This window comes from Mercenaria mercenaria, chromosome 6, assembly GCF_021730395.1.
Source record: "Mercenaria mercenaria strain notata chromosome 6, MADL_Memer_1, whole genome shotgun sequence".
Classification (NCBI taxonomy): Eukaryota; Metazoa; Mollusca; class Bivalvia; order Venerida; family Veneridae; genus Mercenaria; species Mercenaria mercenaria.
In genome coordinates, this window is record NC_069366.1 from 70,209,440 (window position 1) to 70,233,562 (window position 24,123).

Genomic DNA, 24,123 nt, shown 5'->3' on the forward strand with positions numbered 1-24,123 from the left:
TATTTTGTCTCTTGTTTTTGTTGTGTTTATATAAATTCAAAGAAGTAGTAACAATATAGGCGACTGTGTAAACATATCTAGCTTCGGATATTCATTTATTTGTGCAAGATAGCAAAATAGGTGATGACATGTGCGAGACCGCTTATGTCGCTAAGCGGAACTCTGTTATGAAAAAAAAAAACATTGAATATACACAATGATCCCAAAGACAATACAATATGACAACGAGTACAGAGAGTCACATATATTGTTCATATTACATGTACACAATGTGATTCGATATATAATCATATCAACATAAATCAACAGTTACGTTGAGATTTGCATTTTGCAACAACTTTTAATCAGCGCGGGAAACAGACGCGCGTAAACAGACATGACGTCAGACGTGTTGTGACGTTAGAAAGACGCACACAACATAAAGTTCCACTTTATTTTATTTTTTGCTGCATAACGTTATGAAATTCTCATTAAGTAAAATAATTTGAATAGAGAAATATTCTATAAAGAACAAAGTGCGACTACAAAATTCATCCTGTTTTAAGCAAATAATTTAAAATTCATACACAATGTATGAGGGGACGGAGCTATATCTCTCACAGTGTGAAAATATAACTTTCATATTTTCATAGTGTGAGTGATGAGATATAAAAATATTTAACTGATAGGATACAGTATTTCATTAGTTAGCATAAAATAAATATCAGTATCTTCTCACGGCACACACCAGGAAAATAAGCGTGGTACTTATTGTAAAAACCAGGTTCATTGATAAAATATTTTGAAGGACTATTAAGGGCATAAAAAGAAACCAAGCAGAATTATACCAGGCCTGGTTTCCCCGAATCTGTTTACGAGAGGCAATAATATGTGCAACAATCCTTTGCCCCACACGCACCATCTATATCGGTACACATTGAACGGACTACATCGTCTATTACGGAGGGCCGCTGCCGTTACAGTTTAAATTGAAATTTACAGAAGATCATTTGGTAATACAGAGATAATCAGGCAAAATAATAGTAGTCCCGGTTTGACTGATTCTGTGTTTCATGCTGGTAATTAAATGTGCAGCAACTATCACATCGGCATCCGCACTTTATCAATAATCACAACGGACCAAACAATATACTACAATGAGTCCTGGGGCCGTATTCATAACGCATCTTAAGTATAAGTTTTGACTTAAGTTGAAGATTTTACTTAAGTTTTGGTGATTTCAGCTTAAGTCTAAGTAAAAACTTAAGTCCTAGTCATAAAACAGCTTAAACTTAAGATACGTAAGAAATGACTTACGTCAGAAAATAAAATAGCGTGGAGAGTACGATTAAAGTGTTGTTTTTCAGATAAAAGCACTTTAAACATAATTGTGCATGTTGTATCTGTCTGAAATTAATGTTGTTTTTTGTAATGTTTTCGTCCACAATAAAAAACAAGAATTATTTATTAAGTTGTTTTATGAATAACAAATACACTTAAGTAAAATAAATTTCTTACCTAAGTAATACATAGGTAAATAATCAAGTTCTTATACTTATACTTAAGATGCTTTATGAATACGGCCCCTGATATATAAGAGGATACTTTGCCCATCTGATGCTATCAGAGTAATAAATTTTAAACTTTATGTGTTCTGGGTTTAACGCCGTTTACAACTGTATTTCAGTTATGTATCGGCCAGCGGTTAACCTAACTTCCCCGTATGAATAAGAGGTGACGGAAGAATGATTTCAGACACAATGTGTTTTATCAAACCGTTACAGAGAAAATACGCCGCGACCGGGGATTGAACTCACGACCCCACAATCAATAGTTCTACACTCTCCATACTGAGCTAAATGGTCGAGTGTTGGATTTTAAACCAATCAAATTTTAAACAGTATACTAGTATTCTTATTGCAAAACATGGCACTGGTCATTTATAACCAGTGGAATTGTACATGTTTTCTATGCTTTAGATAGTATGGTGTTCTATTTTAAGGTTATGATGACTGTGTTTGTAATGCTGTCTTATTGTCAGTATACAACAATAATAAATATTCTTACATTTCTTACTTAATAAATGCTTTATAAAATTTCGCTTTCTATTTCAGTCACTTAATTCTTAAAAAAAAAAACGATCAGAAATATTATTAAGTATATATAATATTAAGTTTGATAAAAAGTGGATCAAATTTCTTTCAGTTTTATCATTGATCTATAATGTACTTTGCTGCGTGAGCTTGTAAGCCGTGCTCTATGTTCCTGTGTTCCATAACCTGCAATTAGCTTTTAAAGCAATTAAATAATAAATATTTCATTTGATTTTTATAGTTTAAGTTTTTAAAACTTGATTGTTGATGCATTTTCACGGACTATTAATACTTTATGTAGTAGTTTTCAAACTAAAATAGTACGCTACAGATCAATCAGCTTACATTATCCCTAATGATAAACGCTTGCTTGTGTTAAACAACATATAATTCCAAGCATAACGGACTACAATCCAATGGAAGCATACCCATGGACATGCGAACAAGCTTGAAAAGTCGTTTTATGGGATATGTCCTTGTGATCCTTTAAAAAAAAAATCTTCCTTAATTTTGCGTCATAACCTGCACATTACATAGAGGGATATGAGTATTTGTGTGTAAGCTTATATTTAATACGACAAAAGGGGTAGAATGAATGTCTGTTTCATGTACATGTCTTACTCAACTTGACATATGTGTCAGAAAAAAAAAGAATTTAATGTATACATCGATGTCATCCGACTAGAAATAAAGCGTATTATCTGATATATGACTACAAATGGGGAAAAAAATCTAAGAATAGAATACATAGAAAGGCAACATGAAAGTTAACCAGTGCCACATACATCGCAAATCGAGGTAGCCACAGATCCACCATTTAATGAAAAAGAAAAAAAAAGATATTATACATCAGACGCATATTTCAAAGATACATTTAAAATCAGAATTATGAAACACTCGATATGTAGGTACAAATATAAGAAAACCATTTGACAAATGAAGCATCATGTTATGCAATAAATATTAATTAATATTATACATTATAAAGCAATATTTGGAAAATAAGACATATATACTCCGTTCCAAAAGAAAGTGTGCACTTTTTAAGTTTAATTATTTCAAAAAATTCCCCGACGTTTTTGTTTACGAACTGATTTAAATTTTGGTATCAAACATTATAAGTTCTCATGAAAATAACCGAGAAAAAATAACAGAAATTTTAGTGCACACTTTCTTTTGGAACTGAGTGTATTGTGATTAAATCGTACATTTTGTATCTGATGTTTAAATGCACTTTAATCCGTTTGTTGTAGACTTTGTTCACAAGCGCTTGAAAAATGTAAATTAAAAGTTCTAGAAGACAGTATTCATTCCATTTCTTTTCAGAGTACGGCAATTTCTGGACAATGAAACAAAATAAATTCGCCAGAACATTGTACACTCAAATCCACCTACAGTTTTCATCCAATTTAAATAAAACTCGCTATATAGAACGGATATAGAAATGGATATGCCAATATTGTCGGTACATTCATAGACTTGTTTTCATAGTTAGAGGCCGATTTTAGATTTTGAAATGACACAACTATATTCAGAACATTGTGTACTAAATAATAAACAAGGCAGTCTGAAAGACAGCTAAATCCCCCGCCACTGCTATGGATAGTGAAAGGGTAAACCTTTGATTTTAGCTGTGACCTTGACCTTGAACTGACATGACTGACTCATGAATTCTGCACAACGTCTTGATGAGGTGATCATTTGACCAAAGTTTCATGAAAATCCTTCAAGGGGTTTAGGAGATACAGAGCTGAAACCTTTGACCTTCAGTTGTGACCTTGACCTTGAGTTGACATGGCTGACTCATGAGTTCTTGATGAGGTGATTATTTGACCCAAGTTTGATGAAAATCCTTCAAGGGGTTAAGGAGATACAGAGTGGACACCAAATGGAAGGCTCAAACCTTCGACCCTTAGTTGTGACCTTGACCTTGAGCTGGCATGGTTGACTCATAATTTCTGCACATCGTTCTGATGAGGTAATCATTTGACCCAAGTTTTATAAAATTCCTTCAAGGGGTTTAGGAGATATAAAGCGGACACGAAATGGAAGGCTCAAACCTTTGACCTTGAGTTGTGACCTTGACCTTTAGCCGATATGGCTGACTCATAAGTTCTGCACATCCTCTTGATGAGGTGATCGTTTGACCCAAGTTTGATGAAAATCCTTCAAGGGGTTTAGGAGATATAGAGCGGACACAAAATGGAAGGCTCAAACCTTTGACCCTAAGTTGTGACCTTGACCTTGAGCCGGCATGACTGACTCGTGGGTTCTGCACATCGTCTCGATGAGGTGATCATTTGACCCAAGTTTTATAAAATTCCTTGAAGGGGTTTAAGAGATATAGAGCGGATACAAAATGGAAGGCTCAAACCTTTGACCTTGAGTTGTGACCTTGATCTTGAGCCGGCATGGCTGACTCATGGATTCTGCACATCGTCTCGATGAGGTGATCATTTGACCCAAGTTTTATAAAATTCCTTCAAGGGGTTTAGGAGATATAGAGCGGACACAAAATGGCAGGCTCAAACCTTTGACCTTGAGTTGTGACCTTGACCTTGAACCGACAAGGCTGACTCATGGGTTCTGCACATCGTCTTGATGAGGTGATCATTTGACCCAAGTTTCATGAAAATCCTTCAAGGGGTTTAGGAGATATGGACCGGACACGATTTTGTTACGGACGGAAGGACGGACGCAGACCATGCCTATAATCCCTCCGCCACGGCGGGGGATTAACAAGTTCAATCCAGCTGAAATGAAACTTTGTATGAGTTGGACATGCGCATATTTTCTGCCCTTTTGTGTTTTAAAGATACTTTCTCTGCATTTAAGGCTGTATTGTTAATTTATTGTTGTCTCAAGCATGTTTATTGGATATGTCTCATATAGTGTTGACATCATTCTTGTCTGTTATAAAATTTATTTAGCAAGCGTCCGGGTGGTCAATTTTCAACAATAACCTTTTAGATTACTTACAGTTTAGATCTGAATAACGTGTATTGAATAAACAAAAAATAAAAGGAAAAAAAACACGCTAAAATGAAAATAAAATTTATATACCTATGACATTCTACTAAAAAATCGGCTTGTATTTCACAAGTAAATATGAACAGGCAGAAAAAAATCCGTACAGTACCTTATGTATAACAAAAATTATGTATTGTATGTCGCCGGACTAATTTCATTAATCTGCATGACATGACACATGTCAGACATAGCGTACGTAAAAACTTCGCTAAGTTCCATATCCTTAATATGAATTGAAGATTTCGTTCAATACAACACGCAAAAAGGTGGGGTATACAATAAAAGGGTTATATTAACTGTAGCTCGATCTGGGATGCTGTATTCGGCTCTCATGGATTTTGCTTGCGCGGTACGTGAGATCCGACCTGGCAAAAATCCACTCGAGCCGAAAAAAAGAATCCCAGATCGAGCTACTGTTGTAATAAACCTATTATATTAGTAAATAACTTTCAAGTGTCTATTTTTAAGGTAGTTTTGCACGTTCAGATAAAAAATATACAATGAAGAATTCGATGAAACCCTGGATTTTCAAAACTTTAGCATATACTGATAACATTCCGCAAATAAAAAGGATATGGTAGTGTGCTTGAATGTTTCATAGACTGACTGAATTTCAAACAATTTTTATAATGGGAGTTAAACTTCTCAGTCATAAATAAACATATTTAAGAAACATAAGAAATAATATATCCCAAACAGTGATTTTACATTGAATAAAATAATTGTTCTGATATATGTAGTTTAATTTGTTTAATAGATTGTGTTAGAAATTATTTATAGTTTCCACCCATATGGGCGACTGCTAGAGAATGATAATAATGTGAAACACCCGAACACGGGTTAGTGTTTAAGTAGGATGGGCGTGGGCTTGGACTCAGTACCCCCGATTCCGTTTAAAGACAGTGTTACTACTGGATTACTGCGTCAAGTGTGACAACAATTTTCATCCTGTTTTAAGCAAATACTTTAAAATTTATACACAATCGGCAAAGCTATATCATTTACAGTGAGTGATATGCAAAGGATAATGTAGATTATATCTCAATGATAAAAAACAGTATTTCATCAGTTGGCATAAAATAAATGTCTGTACAACTCTAATAATCATTGTGCTTGTCGAATTAACAATTAAGCTGTGAAATTCTGCAATTAGCAAAAATGTCCCTTTTCAAATCTAACTTCACTTAAATGTCTTCATTCATTGTGTTTCAGGAGAACCGGTGCCTAAAGTTAGAAAGTCTACACAGTTGGTAATCGAGGGAGGGGAGAACATGCCAGGAACAAAATCCACGCCAGTTCTTCCGTCGTTTGCTTCAAAATCAAAAGGTAACATTTAACAGACTAGGGACAATTCCATGGAACTGTTTAATCCCACTATCATACCTCATCTTAATTCTAGCTTTTTGAAATAGTGACATTATGGGAAAATTATAACCATCGATGTTTCACAAATTTAAACGTAGTGCAAAGCAGGCGTATTTTGCCTCATTTAAGGTTTTTAGAGGTATTTTAGCTTTGCAATTGATGTGATGATATTCAAGATATTGTCCTTCATGTGAATATTTAATTTTGATAAGAATTTAAGATTGCATGAGCGTGCGTCTTTTTTCTCTGGATATCCGCCTTTTTGAAAATGTTTCTTCAAATGTTAATTATTTTCTTTCTGAAAAAAAAAACCAACATCATTATGCCAAAAATAAATGCTTAATTATTGAAGTATGGCAAATGATTATTCTTGTCACGAATTTAGCTCCACTATTCAGAGAATATGGGGGGGGGGGGGGGGGGGGGGGGACTATTCTACCCGCCCGGTGTCGTTGTCCGCGTCGGCGTGAGCTTTCTTGGTTAAAGTTTTTCGGTAACCTTTGTTTTCTGTCATGCCTTTGTTACTATTGCTTATATTATACTGTAAATTCCCGTAAGCACTGTCCGGCATACTAACAAAGTATGTGCAGGGGTTGGGCACATTATACATAAGGTCAATGTCACCAAGGTGTTATACTTGGGTTATTTTTAAGGTTAAAGTTTTTCGGCAACCTTTGTTTTTCTGTCAGAACTTTGTTACTATTGCTTATATCTTACTATCAGTTCACATAAATACTGTCCAGCATACAAACAAAGTATGTGCAGGGGCTGGACCCATTATACCCAAGGTCACCAAAGTTTTATATTTGGGTTATTTTTAAGGTTAAAGTTTTACTGCAACCTTATAAGATTCTTTCACTGGTTGTAGGTGCAGATGGTAATATCCGGCCTCGAGGGTAACTGTTTAGGCGGTAACGAGGTTCCTAACCAGTGACAGAATATTTTTCTTGCATACCGATTTCAAGAAATAATAATGAAAATAAAATCAATCGGAAGGCTTTCTTTTTAGAACTATTTCTTATGGCAGTGTATTTAGACAAAGCGCGGGAAACCAACGTCCGTAAACAGGAAAGACGTCATGACGTTTCAAAACAAATAACAATGTTTAGTTCCGGTTTTGTTTTATCAGTTGCAGCGTAACGTTATGAATTTATAATAAAATAACGTGATTTGAATCGAGAAATATACCATCAGGAACACATAGGAACTGTCAAGGTATTGATTTTTTATTCCGTTTTTTTTAAATAAAATGTAAATTACTACAAATCTTCACATACAATCATGTAGTTCGTAATACGTCATTTACAGCACGAGAGTCATCTTACACCCTGGGGTGTAAGATGGATTTTTCCAGCACTGGTAAAAATACCGGAAATCCCCGTCTGGTATGCAAGAATTGTTTTTCTGTCATATCTTTGTTACTTTTGCTTCTATCTTACTGTAAGTTCAAAAAAACATTGTCCAGAATACCAACAAAGTATTTGCAGGGGCTGGGCTCATTATACCCAAGGTCAAGGTCACAAAGTTGTTATACTTGGAATTATTGTCATGTTAAATTTTTTCGAAAGCTTTGTTTATAGACATATCTTTGGTACTTTAAAAGATGATGACTTGAAAATAAAAATATTTCTTTATAATTATCATCTGCATGTGTGGTTACAATCCTCATAACTCTTTTTTGACAGAATTATGCCTCTTTCATACTTAAAGTTTTTTTGGCAATTACCGCTTTCTGGATATATAACTTTAGTACAATATAAGATAAAGACTTGAAACTTAAAATGTATCTTTATCATCATCATCATCATCTGCATGTGTGGTAACAATCCCCATTACTCTGATTTGTATTTTTGACCAAATTATTTCCCTTTCATACTTAAAATGTTTTTTGGGCATAACTTTGGTACTGTATAAGATAATGACTTGAAACTCAAAATATCTCTTTACCATCATCATCTGCATGTGTGGTAACAATCTCAATAACTCCAATTTGTGTTCTTAACAGAATTATGCCCCTTGGTATATCTTCCTTTTAAAGTAGAGGTCTCGTATTGAGACATATATTCATTTTACTATCAAATCGCCGAATAGTGGAGCGCGCTGTCTTACGGACAGCTCTTGTTTATCCATACTTTTGGACGGCATTTGCCTTAAATTGATTTAAGGAAATGTCTTACCTTTATGTGCGCATGCTCAACCGGAAGCTCTTTTCAGGATTTACAACAACGTTGTAAACGACAAACTAAATATGTTGGTTTATTTATTTTTCTCATAAATATTAACTTGTGTCTTATCTGATGTTTAATGTTTTAATAATTCGAAAATAATAATTCTGACATTTCTCGATTTGATCGCCAGTTAAAGGGAATTCTTACAGTTTTTTATGCGCATCTTCCTGCGCAGCCGACACTATTTATGGAAAATTGAAGTGAAGACATTTGTTGAAATATGTGACAGACAATCTTAAATATGAGATATCTTGCAATGAATGAAATGACTTTATTATGGCTGAGTTTTTGTCAATATTTGACCATATTTATTTCTAACATTCAGATAAAATCTTCCATCGTTTTTATCGGTATTTGTATTGTCTTCAAATTTGAATAACCTGAGTATTATAGCTGGATCAAGCCGCTTAATCGCTGTCATTTTCAAGTTCAACTTGAAACAAAACCTCGAATCATGATCGCTCGGAGTATTTTAAAACGGCACTATCAAAAAACATTATCATATATGTTAAAAAGTAAAACATTAAATTAAATATGAATAAATGGGAGGGAGTAGTGTAGTTGTAAGTTACTGTGGGAAAAGAATTTAGTGCTTGTAAAAAATAAAATATTGACGAAAACAGGCATAAAACCTATTAAATAAACAATAATTATTCCCGGCTAATTATGACTTTTAAGTTGGTCGAAATATGCACAGTCAAAACGAAATGAAGTTAACGTCAGACGTTAAAAGTCCGCGGACATGAAATAAATAAGTTATTGCACTTATGCATTTGATAACCATTATTTGTGTTGGATTTACGCTGTTTCTCAACAACCTTAAATTATGTCACGCCAGTCTGCTTACACAAACAGTCTTTGTAGTTTCTAACCAGCAGGTACTATCCGTTAAAAAAAAGACAATTTTCCCACTTCATGGAACGCTGTAGCTAGTCGGGCTCGAACTATCATTTCTGGATTCCGGGGAAATTTGTATTTAATTATTTATGAAGTAGTTGAAACGGATTGAAACCAATAAATAATGCAACAAGCCGTTCAATAAATGCTGCAAGTAAATCCTAAAAACAGACAATGTGAACTTGGTTGAAAAAAGCGCGAAAAAGACGTAACGTTTTAAGGGGAGATGCGCCTAATTAGAAGTTCTTAGGTTCCGTTTCGACATTTTGTTTAATATAAAATTCAGCATATTCTTCATATGTGCCGCTCTGACGTCACTTTAACGTAGATATCGACTTCAACGTTAAAATGATCTCCACAAATTACACACCATTCATTTCAAAGACAATTTTAAATGAAAATATGATGAGAAACAATCAAATCGATAATTCTTCACTGAATTAGAACGATTTACAAAAAAAAAACGTCTGACGGACTTGAAATCTTGGTTCATCAAAAATGGACGTCAATGGTCGTGTTTGAAGGTTTGTAGAGAAAAAAAGGTACAGAAATATCAAAAAAGGTAAAAAAAACGCATTATATGAGCTGTGTGAAGTTGGCTAAACAAACGAAATACGACATTTATAAGAAATATATGTCGTTCAGTACACGATATACGACATTCGAAAAAAAATTGAATGTCGTGCAAAAATGACATTGGACATGCGACATTCGAACTTTGACACACAAAATTTGAATGTCGTTCAGTGTTTGACTTACGACATATGACATTCAAAAAAAGATGAATGTCGTACAAAAAACGACATTGGACATACGATATTCGAAGTTTGACAAACAAAATTGAATGTCGTTAAGTGCGCGACATACGACATTCGAAAAAACCTTGAATTTCGTGCAAAAAGAACGACATTGGAGGTACGACGTTCGAGCTTTCACACACACACACACACGACATTCGAAAATAGGTGAATGTCGCGCATAAAATGACATTGGACATACGACATTCGAAATTTCACACACAAAAGTTGAATGTCGTTCAGTGCGCGACATACAACATACGACATTCGAAAAAAGTTGAATGTCGTGCACAAAACGACATTGGACATACGCGCATTGAACGACATTCAAATTTTGTGTGTCAAAGTTCGAATGTCGTTTTTGCACGAAATTCAACTTTTTTGCGAATGTCGTATGTCGCGCACTGAACGACATTCAATTTAGTTTGTCAGAGTTCGAATATCGTACGTCCAATGTCATTTTGTGCACAACATGCAACATTTTTCGAATGACGTATGTCATATGTCGCGTACTGAACGACATTCAAAATCTTTGAATGTCGTATATCGTTTGTTTAGCCAACTTCACACAGCTCATTATATGAGGAATATGCTGAATTTTATATTAAACAAAATGTCGAAACGAAACCCAATAACGTCAAAACAGGCGCATTCGACCTTAACTGTGCTTTCGTAGCATTTTAGCATGAAAATGAACTCGAGCTGATAAACATGCAGTGCTAGATTTTTTAAACTTCAGGTTCAATTATGTAAAAAGTTAGTTTCACCTTCAATTCAAGCTAATTTCGAGCAAACTTGGAATATAATACCAGGAATAGTATATCTAACTTCTAAAACTTACACTTGAATTCCGATATATCAGCTCTGGTACGGCTTTTAAACTTAGAATTATGATCTTTATCCGATTCCAATATCAGTACTACAGTGAAAGTTTGAACTACTGTTAAATACTAGCTCGATATACAACTTTGAAAATTTCAGTTTCAATCTCTGAACTGACTGCCGGGTTGAAATTCGGGTTTTGGAATGTTATGAATTTCGATCATTCAGCTGGCTCGAAATTAAATGCCAGTTTGAAATTAGACTTTTTATACGCCCGTCTCTGAAAGAGCAGGGCGTTATTATGTGGACATGGGGGCGAGTGGTCGGCGTCCAAAGCATGTCCGCTCTCTAAGTCAAACAGTTTTCATCCGATCTTCACAACACTTGCTGACAAGGTTTCAGGGTGTACTATCTCGGCTGAGTTTGATAACCAGCCAAATCGCTCTAGGCACTCTTGGATTATGGCCCTTGAATTACTCCAAACTGATTTAGCCTTGTCCGCTCTGTAAGTCGAACAGTTTTCATCCGATCTTCACCAAACTTGCTGACAATGTTTGTGGGCATAATATCTGGGCCGAGTTCGATAACCAACCAAATTGCCCCAGGCACTCTTGGATTATGGCCCTTGAATAACTCGTAAAACTGCGAATTTAGTTTTGTCCGCTCTCTAAGTCGAACAGTTTTCATCCGATATTCACCAAACTTGCTGACAGTGTTTATGGGTATAATGTCTCGCCCAGGTTTGATAACCACGGAAATCTCCCCAGGCTTTCTTGGATTATGGCCCTTGAATTAGGCAAAGTTTGATGACGGGCGTATTTTGTGACAGGCTGGCACTCTTGTTGATTGATGTTTAATTTCGATCTTTGTGTAGCTTGGGATCGAACTTTGGGATGTTATGAAGTTGAATTTCGATCTTCAGTTTGGAATAAGATGCTAGTAAGAAAATGAAGGCAGTGTCGTGACGGCCAACGATTTGGCATTGAATGTGCAACCACAATCATTTGATTACGCTGAAGATTACTTAATATTAAAAGATACATGTTAGAAAGGTCGTACGTATGGCTGTCTTTCGAACGGTTTTTGCATTTATCGAGGTCTTATTAAGTTAAAATTGGTATTTTAACTATTACAACAAAGAGTGAAAAACAGTCATGTAACGACTATATGTTGTAAGGAAACATACACGTAATTTCTTAGTATGTACTCTTGGTTTTATAGTTGATAATCATTTATGTGCATATTTCTATTAGGTGTATTTAGTGTTGATTTGAAACAACTGAACCACTGCCCGGATAAATACAGAGTGCGACAGACAAGACAAGAATGGGTAAAAGACATCAAATCTTCGATGGTCATAGACGGGTCCATGATACCACCTACTATTCTACCAGTAATCTTACCTAACAATGATTTCAATGAAGAACATATAATGAATTACCAGTTTTATGTGGTTGGGGGAAATCATATGCTAGTCGCTCTTCGAGAACTTCAGGAAGAAACTAGAATACAGAGGTACTTTTTTTTTTCTCTTATGAAATACAAATCCATCATATAAGGATAGCTGACAAACATTTCAACCAGAGTAACATGGTAATCATCTGGTTTGCAAGAAAGGGAAATGCTGAACATGCTTATATATATAGGCAGTCGAAGCTGTAATAATTTGGTAGCTGTGTTCAAATAATGTCCCGGTTCCATTTCAACCTAGCTGGAGGACTTCACCTTGCATATGCCCGTAGCCTCACTGAGGTACATCGAGGTATCTGCCTATGTTAACATTTCCAAAAGCAGACAGAATGTGAAAAAAATTCTTTCACAGATGACATGGAATCTTTCAAGGAATGTTAATGTGAAGTAGCGAAATAGCAGTACTGTATGAATATGCTATTGACAAAATTATAGCAGATATGTTCATAAGCCTAAATTTCTTACTTCAAACGTTGATGCATATAGATCTGCTATAAATACTGTAAGAACAGTTTAAAACATATCGTAATATGTGCATTATGTTGGGTTTATTCTTGCTGGTTTCCAGAAATGTTAAAGTAGAAGTATTTGTCACTGACGATGAAATTAGATCAATCGCCAACACACACACAATTCTAAACTTAAAACGCTTCCTGTCACATTTCAGGTATGACAAAAGAAATTTAATGGTAATTTCTATAAAGAATTCGAATTACAAGTCTGTATACATGAAACTATTTTGATTTCGTCTGCATTTACAGTTTTGTTTGAATTTAATGTTTTAGATCATTATACTAGGGTTCTGTAACGTTAATGCATGGGCTTCCAAAATTCCCAAACAGGAATTGGAATTAATATTCACCTACTCTTCCAAAATGTGACTATTTTTGAGGATTTTATATAATGAAATCTCTTTATATAGCATGACATTTATGTTTCAGGATAATGTATACCAGGCAAGGAAACTTTCAGGATAATGTATACCAGGCAAGGAAACTTTCAGGATAATGTATACCAGGCAAGGAAACTTACAGAAGTTGTAGATGAAAGTAAACTGAGCCAAGCTGTGAGTAAAATGCTCACTGAAATTACACTTCAGGTGAAGTATAAAATGGTACTAGACTTTAGTCTATTGGCTATTATTTTAAAGTTGTTTTGTTGTAATACAATGTATATCAATGTGCCTATTAACTCAAACAAATATTTCCTTTGTTTGATAACTTTTACATTAACGACGGTGACGTCCTCACAGGTCTGAAACCACTTTATGAAGAAAGTACAAATATGGTAACTGTACATTTAGAAACATGATAGTTCGCCAAAGCTGATCAACTATGTGAACAAAACCAACATACAGTATTTTTAGCTCGACTATACGTCCTTTCGCGTCCGCACTTTGGTTAAAGTTTAAATGCACTTTCTCTTTATCTTTGTTATTACTTGATGGATTTACTTCAAACTTAAAATAGTTGTTCCTCATCATCACCCACATCATGTGGCACACGGGTCATAACTCTGGCACCAATATTTTATGAATTATTCCCCCTTTTTACTTAGAATTTCAGGTAAAAGTTTTGGTGCACTTTCACTTTATCTCAGTTATTACTATATTGATTTGATTCAAACTTAAAATAGTTGTTCAGCATCATCACCCACATCATATGGCAAAAGGATCATAACCCTGGCACCAATATTTCATGAATTATCCCCCCTTTTTACTTAGAATTTCAGGTTAAAGTTTTGGTGCACTTTCCCTTTATCTCAATTATTACTAAGTGGATTTGATTCTGACTTAAAATAGTTGTTCAACATCATCACTCACATCATATGACACGGGTCATAACTCTTGCACCAGTATTTCATGAATTATCCCCCCTTTTACTTATAATTTCAGGTTAAAGTTTTGGTGCACTTTCACTCTATCTCAGTTATTACTAAATGGATTTGATTCAAACTTAAAATAGTTGTTCAACATCATCACTCACATCATATGACACAACGGCCATAACTCTTGCACCATTATTTCATGAATTATCCCCCCTTTTTACTTGTAATTTCAGGTTAAAGTTTTGATGCACTTTCACTCTAACTCGGTTATTACTGAATGGATTTGATTCAAACTGAAAATAGTTGTTCCACCTTATCACCCACATCATATGACACAAGGTCCATAACTCTGGCACCAATGTTTCATGAATTAAGCCCCTTTAACTTAGAATTAAAGGTTATTTTTGATGCATTTTCACTATATCTCAAGTTATTACAAAATGGATTTAATTCAACATGACACGAGATGCATCACTGTTGCACCAATATTTTTAACGAATTATGCCCCCTTTTTGCTAAGAATTATACTAAATATATAATGTTTTGATACACTTGATCCTTATCTCTCTTATTACTTAATACTTTTGACACTGACTCAAGCTATTATCTAATATTTCATCCACATTGGAGTCATTAAACACTCCAGTGACAGCTCCAGCTTCGTCAAATTTGCCCAGTTTCAGTACCCAGCATCGAAATAGTCGAGCGCGCTGTCTCCAGTGACAGCTCTTGTTTGCTTACATATTTCGAGAAAATTTGATATAATTGTATGTGAGAGAAAGTTTCAATATAACTAATTATTAAACTGGGGGACATATCAATCACAAGAGAAACAAATTTATCCCAAATGGTCTGACTGACATACTATATGTTATATACTTGGACAATACATTAAAGTGGATTAAACTTCAAATAGGAAATTAATGGAACAGATACACTCTTTTAAGAGGTGATTAACGAACAACATCACAGTAATCACTTTTAGTGATTAAAAGCATTCCATATAATGAATGTCTGTAAGTCATAGTTCATGGGGGCGTGAGTGGTGTAGCACGTTTTCTACATGTCTTGAATAGACTTTGTCAAGCCAAGTCTGCTATCGTTTTGTTTGGTTGCGTTTCCAATTGATATTAATAATAATCACAAATACTGTGTTCAAATTTTATGTTGTTTGAATCAGTGTATCATAAACAAATTTTGAAATATAAACCTCGTACGCACGTAGAAACAATACGGAAAAGTGACAGTTAATGCATATTCAGAATTCTACTTAAACCTGTGTTGGGGGCGTTTGCGTGAGGTAGATTGAACTGCCTTGAATCAAATCTTTGTCCCTATATTATGCAGCTGCTTGTATTCCCTACTACAGCAGGTGTCACCAGGAACTTGTACAACGATTGTTTCCATTGCAAAATACTCTGCAGAAGAGTATGCCTTGGTGGAAGAGATCTTCCAGAATTATGAGAGAACGGCAGAAGCAGGGAAAAGTATTCCTGTTAAGGTAAGCGATGTATTAAATTATCATGTCGTAAAATCTACATGAATTTTTCATAATTTATAGGGAAAAAACAATATTCATAAAGGTGTTCCATTCACTGAAGCTATGCACAGACCCAAGAGACGACTTATAAACGTTAACCACGGAATCAACTCTCACAGTATCTGGGGAACAGAGAATATATTATACATTTAATAAGGAATTTTGATTATAAGCGTACATGAATGTTGTCATCATCAACAAACCGTAAAATATAGCAATGTACGTTAAACCAAAGTAAATTGAAACTCGACGAGAGCTATTGTGATCGCTCACCGTTCGGTGTCCTTCTATCCGTCCGTCCGCACTTTCTTTCTTTTAAACAACATATGTATTCTCCTAAACAACTAGTTCAGTTTTGATGACATTTCACAGGAATGATCATTGTATAGCCTGTTTAAGAGTGTTCAAAGAATTGAATTCCAGACACTACTCTGTTTGCCATGGCAACCGAAAGGAAAAACTTAAAAAATCTTGTTGTCAAAAACCACAAGACGTAGAACCTTGATATTAGGCTTGTACCATCATATAATGGTCTTCTATGAAGATTGTACAAAGTATGCCCCTGGGGAGAGAAGAGGCCCTGCCCCGGGGGTCCCAAATTTAACATAGACATATATAGGAAGAAAACTTTAAAATTCTTATTGTCAGAAGCCTCGAGACCTAGACCTTTGATATTAGGTATGTAGCATTGCCTTGTGGTCCTCTGCCAAGACTGTTCAAATTATACTCAGCGTCACTGAAAAGTGACCACCTTAATGGCTTTTTATTTTAACCATCGCATTGAACTGTGTTAAAAGCATAAAACGACTAAATTTTTGACGCAACTGAGACGTCACTGGTGTAAAGATTTGTTAAATTCGATGAACTCCATTTGAGGCACGGGCCGCACGTGCAAAATGACTTTTTCGAGCAATATCGACATGTACGAAAATTCTATCGCAAATCATTCATCGCACTTGAAAGTTAGACGACAGACTAAAAGGAATACGTTAAAACCCAGAATATCTTTGTTAAGAGTGCCACGTTTAATGCACGATCAACGCCATCAGGTCATTGGCATGGTTGACGCCGAACTTTCATGTCTTGATATTGCACGTCGTATGGGCTGTTCTCACCTGACAGTCAAGAAATGGGTTAGAAGACATGATCAGACAGGGTCTGTGAGTAATAGACCGCGCACAGGCCATGAAAAAGTGACGTCGATATTGTATAAAAAATAAAGAGGTATATATTAAGTGGTAACTTTTCAGTGACGCCCAGTATATTACCCTGGGTAAAAAGATGCCCTACCCCGGGTCTCCCAAGTTTTACGTAGACTTATATAGGAAAATCTTTTAAAATCTTCTTGCTTTTGATGTTTGGTACGTTGCGTTGCCTTGTGGTTCTCTACCAAGATTATTCAAATCATGCCTTAGAGTTAAAAAAGAGGCCCCACCCAGGGGGGTCCCAAGTCTTACATAGACTTGTATTGGAAAAAACTTTAAAAATGTTCTTGCCTGAAACTACAAGGCATATGCTTTTGATATTTGGTATGCCGCATTGCCTAGTGGTCCTGTACCAACATTTTTCAAATTATGCTCCTGTAATGAAAAGAGGCCCTGCTTTCGGGGTCCCTAGTTTTACATAGAATTATATAGGGAAAAAAATCTCGTCTGAAAGTTCAAGGCCTAGGTCTTTGATATTTGCTATGTAGTATTGCCTATTGGATCTCTAATAAGATTATTCAAACTATGCCCCGCCCCTGGTGTCACTTGTTATATGAGATATAGAGATAAAATACTTAAAAAATTATAAGATCATATTTCCTAGACTGTTTAATTATAATTACCTGATAACCCCACGTGATTAGGGGTCACCTGACTGTGACATTGACCTTATGACCTACTGTCATTGTTTTTTAAGATTCAGCCTTGCAATTTGAATGACATGTATAGTTTTGCACACCGACTTGTAAAACTGACTTTCAGTGACAATGAATGTGACCTACTGACCTACTTTCTTAATATTTAAGCATCAATTTGACTTTTGAAACATGTATCTCATATTACTTAAGGGAGCGATCCAGAGTAATCATGACCCTCTTGTTTCATAGTTGGAGTTGTTAAGAGTATGTTAAGCAAGTAACATATTGTATGATATAACATATTTTGATAGAATAACAGTATCAATACAATGTTATGGTTTATTCTATTGCTACCTAGAAAGGAATGATTTCCTAACTAAACTCGGGAAATGAAAACAAAGCTAAGAATAGCGAATAAAATCCTGATGTATTACGTAAATGGAGTGATTTCAGTACTTTGCATATGATGTTCTATAATATACTTATATAAATTCTGTCAAAAATTCAGATTGTATTTCACAAGTAAATATGATTAGGCAAAATCCGTATTGTACCTTTTGTATTGTATTCTGCCGGACTACTTTCATTGAATATGCATGACCTGACACACACAGTTATTTAAATAGCGCACACAAAAACATCACTCATTTTATTTTTACATCAACAAACTGTTAATGTTTTGTTCGATAACAGATAAATAAACAAAAAGGTGGAGGTTTATAATAAAAGGGTCATTACAACAGTGGCTAGAACTTGGATTTCGTACCCTGTTATCTTGGATTTTGCAAGGACGGATCACACACGGCGCTTGCGAGCCTCGTGAGATTCAGTGTGGAATATTCAGCATCTTATTTGGACGTCGTGGGAGTGAAAAATCTGGTGTTACACTAGTGTAGTAAAGCTTCGACGTTTACGTCGTTTTCAGAATAGGAAACGATTGTCGAATTAACAGTGTCAGTAATAGGTAAAGATAGAAGAAATTTTGATGTTTCAGCAGGAAATGCTTACATGTGCTAAAAAGATATTTCATTTGTTTCTATCTACATTGAATTCATCAAAATCTCTGCTGCTTAAATTTATTCTGCTTGTTCAATAAATTCAGTCTGGAAAGTCACTCATGTTATATCTACTAAAAAAGAATTTGTTTTCCATCATTTACATTGTTGTTTAAAACATTAAAGCAGGCAGCACATGATTTAATTTTCCAAAAACATTTTTCTTTCATTAAGCATCATTTTTGTTTAAAACTACTAATCTGTATTTACAGTTATTTCGCCTGCTCCAAGGACGTATACTATTACCAGAGAAAACGAAGCTGTTGATAAAGGCCAGAGATGAAGGAATATCTAATGTCACCACTTCAGCAGAAACCATGAAGAAGAAGAAAATTATACAAAATAATCTGGTGACATGCTTAAATGCAAAAGACTGGCAGCAAGCCAAGACTCACTATTCCAGTTATACATCCGATGAAGTGTTACATGTTTATGCGGGTACGCAGTTGATCATATTATACAGACCAGGTAAATTTTTGTTAAAACGATGTACCTCTAAAGGATATTACATGAGTTTCTTTTCATACTGATTAAACGAGTTGAATAAAATAATAAAATACGAGTCTCTGCCGAGCATTTGATCAATTTTATTCAACTCGTTTAATAAATTCATGATGGAAAGTCACAAATGTAATAATTATTCTTTTTATCACATGTTAGATTTTCCAGCCTAAAAAATCTATAATTCTACTTTCTTTAACTATCATAAACAAGTCGATTTGACAAAGGTCTCATACACTTTAACGACATCTACGTCAAAACTTTATTACACTAGTGTATTATCACTTTTAATTAATGGCTTTATTTCACTCCCGCGACGTCAAACATGTGATAAAGAAAAATAACACCAAGAATTACAAAAATGCAAATAGTTCTTCCGACACATTGACAATGACAATTTTGTATACTGCTACGTTTTATTAGCAATATGCAAACCTTAATAAATGCTACAACAACAGATGATCATGTAGTGACAAAGTGAGCTTTTGTGATTGTCTTTTGTCCGTCGGACGTCGTCCGACGCCTGTACACAATTTCTTGTGAACACAATAGAGACCATATTTTGAAAGTCAATTTTAATCAAACTTGCACAATAATATCTCGGTTCCTTTCGAAAACTAGACGGATCCCATCATGGATTCCACAGTTATGACCCCTTAAAGGGCCAAACCTGTTTTGTTTGTCTTGTGAACACTAGAGACCACATTTTCGAAACTATTTTATTCAAAACTTGTACTTGCATACTATCTTGGTTCCTTTTGAAAACTGGCAAGATTCTATCATAGGTTCCAGAGTTATGGCCCTTGAAATGGCCAGTATTTGCAATTATGGCCTTGCAGCCATATAGAGACTTCATTTATAGTTTGGTTTGATACAAACTTGTAAAATATCATAAATAACAATAGACAGAGAGGCCACATTTATAATCCTATCTACATGAAACTTGGTCAGAATGCTTACTAGTATCTTGATGTTTCCTAGGCCATGATTGAAACTGGTTCATGTGTGATATAAAACTAGGTCACCCGCTTAAAGGCACTGACCTCCAGATTTGGCAAACAATATTCTTTCTTTCAAATTAAAGTTTGGTCATAATATGAACATAAGAATATGAATTTTTGTTTCTAAAATATTTCAAAAATTCCAATTCAAGAAAAAAAAATGACCGCGTCGGGAATCGAACCCCCGGACCGCAGCAGCAATAAAGACATTTTTGTCGTCGTAACCAGTACCGCTATAGCTGAAATAGTGAATAATGGCTTCAAAATATAAATATTTATAATCGAGACAGTTTACCTGGAGTAAAAGCGTGACAAACGCTTTTCGATTTTGATCGTAAAAAGTAGTAAAAACAGCAAATTCTCATGTGTTTCCGTAACATAAAGTTTGCCAGTAATTAAGTGTTTAAGCCTTCTTAAGAAATATAGCATTTATTTCAAGATACCTAACTTCTTTTTTGTTGTTGTTGTCGAACGATCTGGAGGCTAGCCGCTTTAAAACAAATGAAAAGCTTGTTAAAACCCAAGAGGCCATATTTATGACCCTATCTTCATGAAACTTGGTCAGAATGTTTATTCTGATGATTCCTAGGCCTAGTTTGAAACTGGATCATGTGGGGTAAAAAGCTAGGTCACCACTCAAATTAAAGGAAAAGCACGTTAACACTATAAAGAACACATTAATGACCCAATATTCATGAAACTTGGTCACAGTGATTATCTTGATGATTCCAGGTTTAACAGTTGAGCGATATAGGGTCATTATGGCCCTATTGTTTGTTGTAAATAATCAAATCTTGTAATTCGTCTTGTGCGCACAGCAAATATGGGTTAAATTTTCTTCTCGGTCTTTCTGAAATGATAGCGTTGTAAAGAGAAGATATCTTATCACTTAAAATAATGAATTTTTAGCTCGACTATTCGAAGAATAAGTAGAGCTATCCTACTCACCACGGCGTCGGCGTAAGCGTCTGCGTCACACCTTGGTTAAGTGTTTCGTACCAGTCCAAATTTTGACAAAGTCTTTTGAGAAAAAGCTTTGAAACTTTCAACACTTGTTTACATCGCCATGTCCAGTTATAGGCAAGAGCACATAACTCCATCAATGCTTTTGGCTGAATTATGGCCCCTTTCGACTTAGAAATCTTGGTTTAGTTTTCGTTCCAGTCCACATTTTGACAAAGTCTTTTGAGATAGAGCTTTGAAACTTTCAACACTTGTTTACCATCACCATGTCCAGTTATAGGCAAGGGTACATAACTCCATCGAGGACATTGGCTGAATTATGGCCCCTTTAGACTTAGAAATCTTGATTAAGTTTTTCGTACCAGTTCATATTTTGTGTAAAGTGTTTTGCATATGGCTTTGAAACTTTTATCACTTTTTCAGTATAATAGTCTCTATTAGTAGGCAAGAGTACATAACTCTGTCATCTATTTTGGGTGAATTATAGCCCTTTTTGGACTTGGAAATTGGTTTTGTTTTCATACAAGTCCAAGTTTTGTCAAAACTATTTGACATATGGCTTTTAAACTTTGAACACTTGTTTATCATCATGACTTCAATCTGTAGGCAAGAGTACACAACTTTGACAACTATTTTGGCTGAATTCTGGCCCTTTTGGACATTGAAATTGGTTCAGTTTTTTGTACAAGTCAGCGTTTTGTCAAAACTATTTGAAACTGTGGCTTTGAAACTTTATACACTTGTTTATCAACATGATTTCCATCTGTAGGCAAGAGTACATAACTCTGTCAACTATAGTGGCTAAATTATAGCCCTTTTTGGACTTGGAAATCAGTTTAATTTTTCATACAAGTCCATATTTTGCCTAACCATTTGTCATATGGCTTTGAAACTTTGACTACAAGTTAACCATCACAGTTTACATTATATAGGCAAGACTTCATAACTAGGCCAAGGACTTTATTCTTCAATCAGTTCTTCGAATAGTCGAGTGCGCTGTCATCCAACAGCTCTTGTTTTCTTTATCAAGAAACAATATGTTGACCATCAGAATTTATTGCATGTATTATTGGTCAAGAGAGAAAAAACGTTTTTTTATTTCAGAATGAAAATCATTTTCGATAATTTAGTATAAAGAAGCATGTAGATTTCTTACTGATACGTAACTACAGAATGGCTTGATATTTTGTTAAGATTTTGCAAATATATGAAATCGCCATACCTTTCATCCGTACACTTGGGGTATTGGCTTGTTACTAGAAACTCCTTTTGTTTTTACAGCGCCATATTACATATTTCAGGGCTACGAATGCAGAACAACATACCAAGACCACTGCTGGACTTTTTAAAGAGCGCAGCAGAGGACCAGACACCGCCAGTACAACCCGATAGGCTCTCGGTCAACACTGAAAATAAATATGACGGTGGAAAAATTTGTTGCGAAGAAATAAAGCACAAATATGAGGAAAAAATAAAAACTGAAATCCTTAAAGACATGGTGAGGAAAAGGAAACTCAATGAAGAAGAATAATTTCATAATTATATGTATTTTTATGTTCCCCTTCGTCATTCCGTGCGTCCGTCATACTATTTTCTAGAGTCTAACTTGAAAAGCATTAATAGCATTTGATTGAAACTTCACATTATCATAGAGGCCATTGACACAAAGTGATTACTCTACCTTGACTATTTTTTGATTTGTCTTCCTTTATTATACAAAATAAAGTTTGTCTGGAGCATTACTTGAAAAATATTTATGGCATTTCTTTGAATCTTCACTAAACGATAGAGGAGAGGCCATTGACGGAAAGTGCAGTGTAAAAGAAATATAACTCTACTCTACCTAGTTTTTAGTGATCACCCTTTAGTATACAAAATAAGGCTCGTCCTGAGTATTGCTTGAAAAGCATTAATGGCATTTCATTGAAACTACACAAATTGATAGAGGCCATTGATGGAAAGTGCTGTGTTAAAAAACCATAACTCTGCCTCACCTAGTTTTTGAATTATCCCGCTTTATTCAATTTCTTCTTTTTTATCTCCATTTATGTAGTTTCTTACACGTTATTCCCCATATTGGTACAAGCACATGCATTGGGGAGCATCGTTTGGTTTTACCGAATCCTTGTCATTATATAAACTTCAATGAAAATAGACTTAGCCAGAATGTCTACTCACTACACAAATAACTGTTGGTTTCTATAAAATTGTGTTTTTAGATACGGATTAGATTGTCACGAGTACCAAACTGTAAAAAAGCCATTACGACTGCAAGTGATTCCGGTATTGTAAAAGGCAATGATAAAAAATATACTTATTAAATGCTTACTTTTTTAATCAATTAATCAATACATGTGTCTATTAAACCTTGTCAGGGAATAACTCACTAGCTAGGATGGGTATTGCCATGATACTATACAGATTTTACATATTGTTAGAGGTCAATGCGAAAGGAACCATAACTCTGAGTGCTCCCATTTTTTAATTATCTACCTTCTTTTGAAAACATTGCCAGGCGAATAACTTGAATACTATGTCATGTATTGGCTTCATAACTCATATTTTGATAGAGGTCTGTAAGAGGGAATGCAGTGACAAAGAACCATAACTCTAAGTGCTCCTGCTTTTTATTTTATCTCCCATTTTTAGAATACCTTCTCCGGAGCAGAACTTGAATACTATAAAAAAATGTTTAATTCATACTTTACGTAT

General features: G+C 34.9%; 1 protein-coding gene across 1 annotated transcript; it reads left to right on the plus strand.

The window, feature by feature from the left end:
* Window positions 1-4,815: 4,815 nt before the first annotated feature.
* LOC123550075 (uncharacterized) lies at window positions 4,816-23,747 on the plus strand. The gene is made up of 6 exons (XM_053546881.1): window positions 4,816-6,428; window positions 12,465-12,726; window positions 13,250-13,348; window positions 15,856-16,009; window positions 19,159-19,414; window positions 22,713-23,747. The coding sequence occupies exons 1-6, from the start codon at window positions 6,374-6,376 to the stop codon at window positions 22,940-22,942; spliced, it is 1,056 nt and encodes a 351-aa protein (XP_053402856.1). The 5' UTR covers window positions 4,816-6,373; the 3' UTR covers window positions 22,943-23,747.
* The last annotated feature ends 376 nt before the right edge of the window (window positions 23,748-24,123 follow it).

Coding starts and splice junctions, on each gene's coding strand:
- LOC123550075 (XM_053546881.1), top strand. CDS start 6,374: ATGCCAGGAACAAAATCCACGCCAGTTCTTCCGTCGTTTGCTTCAAAA. Junction 13,349..15,855: donor CGCTTCCTGTCACATTTCAG/GTATGACAAAAG, acceptor TATATTATGCAG/CTGCTTGTATTCCCTACTAC. Junction 16,010..19,158: donor GGAAAAGTATTCCTGTTAAG/GTAAGCGATGTA, acceptor CTGTATTTACAG/TTATTTCGCCTGCTCCAAGG.